We start from the raw sequence: 9,850 nt of genomic DNA on the forward strand, positions 1-9,850 counted from the left end.
GTTGTTCGATTCTTTTGAGGGAGTTAAAAAAATCGAGTCCTTCGAGGGATTCGGCATAGAGTATTCATATACTGTATACAGTTCTATCACAAAAAAAGCTTCCAATTCAAATATACTTGGATTACTTTGAGTAAATTAGTTTTGCATAACAGCTTTTCTCTGGTCAGAAGGCGATTTTGTGTTGTTTCTGACGCGTCAATTGGTTTATTTGGATGATTCACACAATTTGATTGAAGGGTTGCTTCAAAAGGAACCGTGCGTCAAAGGCCCGCTCCAATGCGATTACATTACGATCGGATGGATATGAACGTCTGAACTCCTCCTCGCCGCCCCTCCCCATGCAAGACGAGCCATTCTTCTTCACCCCTTCATCCACACGGCCTCATAGATTTACGTTCGGGGCCATTATCAGTGTTGTTCGGAAAGGTGAGTGTAAATTCCAAGAATTTAAAGATAAATGGCTCTCAGGGGATTTCTGATTCTTTGGGTGCATTGGGGCATCTTTTATTCCCACACAAAACTGGGAAGCACTTCTACCCACTCGAGATAAAACGTTTACTTGGATTTACTGGTGATGATATTGTCGCTGATGCTGCTGATGGCGTCATGTGGTATATATGGTGAAGGAGTATTGAATGAAAAATGTACAATCCATCAAAGTTAAATGCTTAAATGAAAATCCAACGAAGTTTAGCAGGTATATTAATTGAAAAAAAAAACACTTTTAAAAAGAAAACCCAGAAATGTAATAATAAAGACCGAATATATACATCGATTAAAAATGTATGGGGACATGCTCTTTTCAATGTAATGAAATACGGTAATAATTGAATTATATATATATATATATATATATATATATATATATATATATATATATATATATATATATATATATATATATATATATATATATCATCTCATCTCATTTTCCGTACCGCTTATTCCTCATTAGGGTCGCAGGAGTTGCTGGAGCCTATCTCAGCTGTCTTCGGGCACGAGGCGGGGGACACCCCGAATTGGTTGCCAGCCATATAAATACTATATATAAACAAATATACAGACGTAAAAATCATGAAAAAAATATCACTATGCCTGAGTTTGGTATCATAAAAAACAATCTATCCATATTCCTAATTATTCCTTAAAAATGTATTAATTAAAACTAACAATAAAGTCAACCTTGATAACAAATCATCAAAGTTGTAAAATAATATGAACACTAAAATAAAATAATGCATTTAGTAAAATGGGACATGTGGTAAACATACATTAAAAATGAACACTTGGACATTATGGAAAAGTCTTCATAACCATAATGTATATTTTAATGGCGTTGAATGACTGGTTACCACATCTGCCTTACAGTGCAGAGGTAGTATGTCTGGCCTTCCTATTTAAAGTTTGCATGTGACCCCTTGTGTCTGCATGTGTTTTCATTGGGCTGGAATAGGCGGCTCTTGAGGATAAACGGATTAGAAAATAGATGGATCTTTGCCTAGTAGGACCAAGAGGGCTGCTCGCTCATCTCATTAACACGAACGTCAACAGTAAATAAATAAACAAATAATGCACGAAAGTTTGCAAGAAAACTTCTCGACTGAGGCTGCGTTCTCTGGGTGGGTGGACCGGAGAGGAGTGACGAATGCAACGCACGAGGAAGGAACTGTACCATGATATTCCTGCAGGAGGAAGGCTTGATGACGTCCATAGCATCCTTAACGTGACTTATTGAAGGGAGGGAGGATGAGGAGGAGGGAGGAAAAAAGAGGGAGAGGGGGAGGGGGAGAGAAAGAAGGAGGGGGGGGGGTGGAGGGAGGGATACTTAAAGATAAAAATCCAAGGCGATCGGACACACACACACAAAAAAGTTTCGAGGACATACAGAGAGGAGCTGCTGCCGCAGTTTTTTTTCTTTTTTGGGGGGGTCGGTGGGGCGGAAACGATTTTTTTTCGCAGCAGAATATTTCATTGAGCGTTTGTTGTTAAATTCTGAAAATTATTCTTATTATCTGGAGTAAAATAGACGTGCGTGCGAGAAGGGGGGACGTGAAGGGGGAGACAAGTGCATCGCACCAGGCAAGCCGCACCCGGATCGCATCCCAGCAGCAGCCTCGCTTCCCGGCTTGGAGGTAAGGCGCAACTCCCACATCTCCTTTGGATCCTCCAAAAAGTCAATCCAACAAAGTTGGTGGTCCCTCACCCTCCACTATCACCCCAGTACGTACCCCCCCCCCAAAAAAAAAAAAAAAAAACTCCCCAAACATTAAAACGTACATTTTGTGTCACATTACAGCATGGCCAGTTCGAGCAAAACCACTTTAATCTTGCTCGTCTACGGAATCTTAATGCACTACAGCGTCTCCTGCACACCCCTCGGATTAAGTTACCCCAAAATCAGGTAGGACCCTTTTTTGGTTGCATATCCTAAAATGTGCTATTTAATTAATGCATGAAGTCAAAGGATGCACCACATGTGGATTCGCCGTGAAAGTTCACTTTTGGGTATGTATGGTCATGCGAGAGGCAAATAATAATAAAAGCAAAAAATAAATAGCTGAAGGAGAGAATACATAATCTTTTTTGCGTGGAGGTATCTGTCAAGTGGGACCCCCTCTATGACCCCCCCCCCTTGCCCCCACACCTATCTTATTAAAAATGAGAGTGCAATGGATAGCCCTCGGGAGGAGGAGAAAGAGGAGGATGCGTCACCAAGGAAAGGAAGCGAATAAGCGAATCGGAAAGAGTTTACGATTTTCCAGGAGATAATTTTAATTTTGCACGTTTTCGCTTTGTTATTTGTTGTGTTTTTTTTTTCAACAATTTGATGTTTTGATGTAATTTTAGCATGTTTTTTTTTTTTCGCGTGGGCTGTTTTTTTATCGTGTTTTTTAAATAATGAATGAATAGGGGTCGGGAATTAATCACAAAGTAGATTAAAAACGAGAAATAACGTCACGCGTTTTAATATTTTCCATTGTATCGACATTTACGGGTGAGATAGCGTTTTAATTTTATTTAGATTTTTTTATTTACCTCTGATCTTTTTACCTCCTTGAATATTTTTTTGGTTGCAACTGGTAGTTTAGTGGATTTTATGATTATTTTTGGGTGGCTCTCGCACAGGCTAGACAACGACGCGTTCGACGAGGACGGCAATTCTTTGAGCGAGTTGGGCTTCGACCGCGACCACCTCGCGTTACGCAGCGCGGCGTCGTTAAGCGACGACGGCGGGGGCGGCTACACTCTCTACTACCCCACCGAGAAGAGGTATTTATTTTAATAATTCTCACCATTATTGTTATTATGTTTTTTGGGCTTTTTTTGCATCCCTTCACGCGTTATTTGTGTAGTTTCCACCACCCGTTGCACATTTTGGGTCATTTTGTTTTGTTTGCGTCTATTTGTGCATCTGTCGTTTTTTCACCCCCACCCATTTCATCCATCCATTTAATTTAGGTGACTTTTTTTGTGGTCATCCACTGATGATGTGTGTGTGTTTTGGCACCTCAGAGCAGAAAGGCATGCAGAGGAGGAATTAGATAGAGCCTTGAGGGAGATCCTGGGTCAGTTAACCACGCGGCATTATCTGCATTCTCTGATGACAATGCGTGCAGGGTAAGGGCTTGCTGCACCCACCTTGTCTTGTCTCCTTGTTATTTATCATTATTATTTGTTTCAGTGTAAGTATTTATTTTCTTAATCCCATCGTTGCCATCCTTATTTATTTTTTTATTTTTTTGGGTGTGTGTGAAATGTTAACGTAAATAATCCATAAATGGATTGATTTTTGGGGAGATTCGAGGAAAAGCGTCAGAATGGCAAATCGGCCTAGGAATGAATTATTGATAAGACCCAGGAATGCATGATTAACGCCACACACATATACACGTTTTCAAGTTTTTCTTGGGACCACTTTTCGGATGGTTATTTGTAAAATGTTTGTGTGTGTGTGAAATGTTAACGTAAATGATGCATAAATTGATTTCTTTTTGGGAGGAATCGAGTAAACACGTCAGAATAGCAAATCGGCCCGGGGAATGAATTATTGACATACACACAAACACATATACGCGTTTTCATGTTTTCTGGGGACCACTTTTAGGATGTTTAATGTGTATTTTTTTGGGTGTGTGTGAAATGTTAAAGTAAATAATCCATACATTGATTCGTTTTTGGGGGGTGCCTGAGTAAAAGCGTCAGAATACCAAATTGGCCTGGAAATAAATTTTTGATAAAGCCCAGCAATGCATTATTAAATAGACACACATACGCATTTTCATGTTTTGTGGGGACCACTTTTCGGATGTTTTTTCGGCTGGGGAAAGTGAAATGTTAATGTACATAATCTATAAATGGCTTTTTTTTTTTTTTGGGGGGGGGGGGGGAATCGACTAAACGTGTCACTAGCAAATCGCCCTGAGAATGAATTATTGATAAGGCCCAGGAATGCATTATTAACCTGACACACGCACACACAAAGACGTTTAAGCAGAATTGTTTTTAAAAGATGAAGATATAATCGATGGGATTTGATTTTTATTTGTACCAGTGAGGATAACAGCATGGAGGACGACACCGAGCCGCTTTCCAAGAGACACTCGGACGGCATCTTCACCGACAGCTATAGTCGGTACAGGAAGCAGATGGCTGTGCAAAAGTATCTGGCCGCCGTCCTGGGACGAAGGTACAGACAGAGAGTGCGCACTAAAGGACGCCGGCTCGCCTATTTGTAGTGCAGCCCACCTGCCCACACACTTTGCGCGTGTATACGGAGTAAATGTATGACACCCCGCCCCCGATCGCGACCCCCCCCCCCCATCCCAGCCCCCCCCCCCCCAACCCCGCACACACGCACACGCAGAGCCAGTGTCATCCGCCCATCATCCACGCCCTATAGCTGAGTAAAGCAGTGGATTGCGCCTCTGTGTTCTCTTTCGACATTCTTATGTAATTATGTCTGACGTTAAGCCATTAAAAAGAATATTTTATTAATAATATCGTTTATCCCACCCTAATTTTTTTTTGCTACGAGAAGAAAGGGAATTTGACTAACCCTCCTGTTATGTTGCTGTCAAATTGCCTCGATTAAAAAAAATACATATATTATAATTTAAAATGCGAGCAACAGTGCTTTGCTGATTATTTCTTTTTTTTCTGACCCTTCTTGATAATTACGCATTTACACCCTGGGTCAAAATGACCCATTTTCAAGTTGAAAAAGAACCCCCAATATAAAAGCAACAACACCCCACACCCAAACCAACACTTAAATAGACAGCCTTAAAACATCGCAATGAAAATACCACTTTCAAAGAGTTTGGCACAAACAAACACGTCATGGGTCAAAATGACCCATCACAAGTAAAATCATTGTTAGTTGTTGAGTTAATGATGACGTTTAAAATAATGTTCTTGCCCCATTTTTGGACAGCTGTGGCCAAATAAACATGACTCGGGTCAAACTGACCCATGTAAAAACGAATGTATTGCACATAATCCTATCCAAAGTTTGTCAGGAAATTGTTTAACATTATGTTAACAATAACCAATATGCACACAAGTAAACCACCCCACCCCGTATTGAACATTTGGGGATGATTAAAGACAGTTTGGGTCAAAATGACCCATTACAACTGAAATAATTGTTCGTTGTTGAGTTAATGATGACATTTAAAAGACTGTTTTTTCACCCCAACCCATTTCTGGACACCTTAGGCCCAATATACATGACTCGGGTCAACCTGACCCATGTAAAAACGAATGTATTGCACATAATCCAATCCCATGTTTGTCATGAAATTGTCAAACCTAATGTTAACAATTACCAATATGCACACAATGTGACACCCCCTCCCATATTGAACAATTGGAGATGATTAAACACAGTCTGGATCAAATTGACCCAGGAAAATGATAGGTTGTTGTAACAGGAGGGTTAAATTGCACAGTCCATGGGTGAATATTTATTTATTTTCATGTTCCAAGATGTTGAAAAAAAGAGGAAAAAAAAGATAATAATTGTGCACCTTGAAAGTCATCTATACATATATATAATATAAATATATACATATAAACATATATGTATATGCAAAGAAATAAATAGATAAAAAAAGACAATCAAAGTATTGAATGTTATACTTATTTTTGTACACTATTTTTTTAAGTGTTGTTTGTTTTTTGGACAAAAACAGGCCCAAAGATGTGGTGAGCATGCTACATATCCGTGTATGAGTTTGTGTGCGCGTGTGTGTTCAACACTCCATTGAAAAATGTTGGTTTGACATTGATTTATTTATTTTGATTTATTTGTCTGTTTATATTCCTGCAAGGGTGCCTCAATGCTGCTCACACTTGCACACGGGTGGAAAAAAAATGTATGCGCATCTTTGTGTCAAAAACGCGCTCGGTTGGCCGTTATTTTGTGGAATAGCTGCATGCTCTTTGTATTGTTGGCGGAAAGTGTGTGTCGTGTGTACATAACAGGGATTCACAAACTGTTGGGCGGCTGGGTGGTACGGGGGTGTGCAAGATTAAAAGTGTCATGCCGGTTTGCATCTACGACGTGTTGGATATGTTCACAAAGTACAAAAGGTTAGGAATCACTCAAAAGTCTATTTAATCACCCGTCGTGTTTTAATGAAAGGGGTGCGTTGGTGCGCCAACTATGTCAGGTTTGTCATTCAGTCGGGGAATTTCGGTATCAACGGAAATTTGGGTATCAACCAAGTGTTCAAGGAGACGGAATCAGAAGCAAAAATGAAATGCTTTAAAAAAACCTTGATGGGGAGGGGGTGCGCCAGTTACGCCGATTAGTGGAGATTGCCATTTTTAAAGGAGACGTAATCAGAGGCAATGACCAAATGCTTTAAAAATATAACCCAGTTAGCCATTCAAATAATTCTTTTGACATTTCTGTTAATCATGTCTGAATTTTTTTAAATGGGGAGGGGGTGCGCCATTTATGCCGATTGTCATTTGCCGTTAGTGCTGTCAAATCAACAACCTAAGTGGTGTATGCCCAATATTTTTATTTTATAAAGTCAAATAGAGGCGAGGAGGGGTGCACCGACTGTCGAGATGCATAGGGAGGTGCGTGGCTTAAGAATTTGGTGGCGCGGTTTGAAGTAAACGTTTTTCAAGACTGCACTTGGGTGATTTTGGGTGGGAATGCCAGATGTCATTTTTAAAATCATGTATTATTAAACAAGGTAGACTGTGGCGAGACAATCTGAGGTTGTTATATAACACCGAAGTTGGCGCACCTCCCACTTGGGTAAAATTGGGGCACCCAGCCGGCATGCACTTAATATCCTGCCCATCGTTTATGAGGCCACACCTTGCTCGTGTTTGCAAGAATTCATTGTCTTAGCACAACATTTTGGAGAATGGGGGGTGCGCTGACTTTATAAAAGGAAAGATTTTCCAAGATCGCCATTCATCAAGACAATTTGGGGAGATCTAAATAATTTTAAGATGTGCTGTTGAATACCAATGAGCATTTCCTTCCAAATCACGTGTAAGAACATGTTGCCACGTTACAATTCCATTTGCTTGATTAAATGAGGCAGAAAGGGATGCGCCAACACCGGCGTTCAAGGAGTTCAAAGCTAAATTTCATCGATGACACAATGAGTATCAGATTTAAATTTTGTCCCCCCCTAAAAAAAATCGGAGGCTGGAACAAAAGAGAAAAAAAAACAAAAACAGAGCATCATTCTACCCCTAAAGGTGCGCAGTATTTTTTTTAGACCCCCTCTGTCTTAAGATAAAGAAGAGAAAATTGCATTCTTAGGTTGTTACATAACAGAACAAAAATAGTCTTCCACCACAACAGCAAAAATGACACAGTTATTCCTTAGCCCACCAAAAATGACATTTGCGCACCCCCCAGCGGGGAATCTCCCACAATTTGGGAATCCCTCTATCAGGTGAAGAGATGAGATACCTTTGCGCACCTCCATTTGTCCAATCGGCTTCATTTAAGGCATATTTTCCATCTTATGCTCATTTAATATTACCTAAATGTGCTTGAGAACGCACCCCCACCCTTAATTGCTGTCCCCCAAAATTTCGGGCCTCACCCGGTGACAGTCTTTACATGGCGTGAGTGTTTGTGAGTGAGTGGAGTGCATTTATCGGATGGAGTCGCAGACAGTTTCTAGGCTTTTGGTGGCTCGCTTTGATGTGAAAAATAAAAATAAACAAACAAAAAAATAGGTTGAAAAGAAAATAGATAAATAAATAAAAAAAAGAATTGTCACCAGTAACAGATGGCAATTTCAGTGGCCCTACAATGCTGCAAAGTCCATTACTGAAAGTTTTCCTGTTTTGATCACTTGGACTTGGCCCAAGCGTCGTAGAATTAGCAGGTTTTTTGTTCAGTTTTTTTCAAGCATGACCAATGATTCATTGATTTCAAATATATATCAATATATATATATATATATATATATATATATATATGAAAAAAATAGAATGTATATGTCAATGGAGCAGGAAATGTATGTATGCGTGTGTGTTTGTGTGTGTGTGTGTGTGCGTGTGCATGATTTCGGGGTGTTTCCGTGTCTGTGGGAGTTGTAAAAAAAAAAAACGAGAAGAAAAAAAAGACCAGTGTTTGTTATTGTTGATGATAAGGTGTTGTTATTTATTTATTCATTTTTTTTTAATTTTTGGCTCGATATTAAATCAGAAAAAAACAGTCCTACTCAATCATCATTTCTATGTGCATCACTATACAGAACCCCCCTGACCCCCTCCCCACAAAAGAAAGGGGTAGTGATGATGGTTGGGTGACAAATGCCTGTTGAGATCTTTCCTAAAGCGCCAAACGCCTTACTTCAATGTTGAATTTAACCATAATGAGGAAAACAATGTGTTAGCAAAGAGAACCCGAGTTCAACTATATTTATCGACGACGCACACAAGTCCTTTGCTTCCGGACCGGACTTGTGGGTAGTGGAGGTGATCGGGTGCGGGGGTTTGTGTGTGTGTGTTTGTGTGTGTGTGGGGGGGGGTTGACCTTTGCTCATTGTCAATCAAAGTGTTGTACGATTTGTATGAATAAAGTTTTTTTTTTTGTAAAACACCTCCATCAACGTCTAATCTTTGAATCGCAAAGCATTCGTCAGTGATGCGTTGTTGGATTGGGTACGTGACAACCGGCGCTTTTGAAAGACATTTGAAAGCCGAAGAACAAAACAAAGGATTGAGTCAAAGGGCGGTCTTGCGAATCAAAAAAGAAACATTGAATGTGACGATTTAATCTTGAAAGGGACTCAAAAGTCATAGAATTGGAGATTGGGGGTGGTGAGGGGGGGGGGCAAAGGCTGTATTTTACTACTTTGTCCATCCAAACTGATTCTTGATACACTGTGGACCCCACATCATCTCAGTTCAGCATTCTCAAATTCAGACCTCTGCAATATTTTTTGTGATGTTTCAATCCACAATTTTCTATTTACCTGATCCATCCATCCATCCATCCATCCATCCATCCATCCATCCATCCATCCATCCATCCATCCATCCATCCATCCATCCATCCATCCATCCATCCATCTAGCTAGCTATCGAGCGATCCATCCATGTACCTAGCTATGGACCTAGCTATGTACCTAGCTATGTACCTAGCTATGTACCTAGCTACCCACCTACCCACCCACCCACTAGCTATCTAGCTAGCAAGCGAGCAAAATCGCTAGTCACCTATCTATTTGTTATAATATATCAATTTATTTATTTATGTATTTATATATCAATCAATTTATTTATCCATTTCTTTATGTCATAACTCTCTATGCCTTTTGACGCTGCACTTGCTTTCGTTGGTGTTGACTCGAAAATC

General features: G+C 40.0%; 1 protein-coding gene across 2 annotated transcripts; it reads left to right on the top strand.

Annotated features, from left to right (window-relative positions):
* Positions 1-1,849: 1,849 nt before the first annotated feature.
* On the top strand, positions 1,850-8,454 carry adcyap1b (adenylate cyclase activating polypeptide 1b). 2 transcript variants are annotated; one of them, XM_089008501.1, is made up of 5 exons: positions 1,850-2,132; positions 2,297-2,401; positions 3,127-3,270; positions 3,514-3,618; positions 4,553-8,454. In XM_089008501.1, the coding sequence occupies exons 2-5, from the start codon at positions 2,298-2,300 to the stop codon at positions 4,734-4,736; spliced, it is 537 nt and encodes a 178-aa protein (XP_088864627.1). In that variant the 5' UTR covers positions 1,850-2,132; position 2,297; the 3' UTR covers positions 4,737-8,454. The 2 variants fall into 2 exon arrangements, with proteins under 2 accessions (XP_088864627.1, XP_088864628.1); XM_089008502.1 differs by lacking the exon at positions 3,514-3,618.
* The last annotated feature ends 1,396 nt before the right edge of the window (positions 8,455-9,850 follow it).

The sequence above is a fragment of the Hippocampus bargibanti genome, linkage group LG11 (assembly GCF_051943395.1).
Source record: "Hippocampus bargibanti isolate YZ-2025 linkage group LG11, ASM5194339v1, whole genome shotgun sequence".
Lineage (NCBI taxonomy): Eukaryota > Metazoa > Chordata > Actinopteri > Syngnathiformes > Syngnathidae > Hippocampus > Hippocampus bargibanti.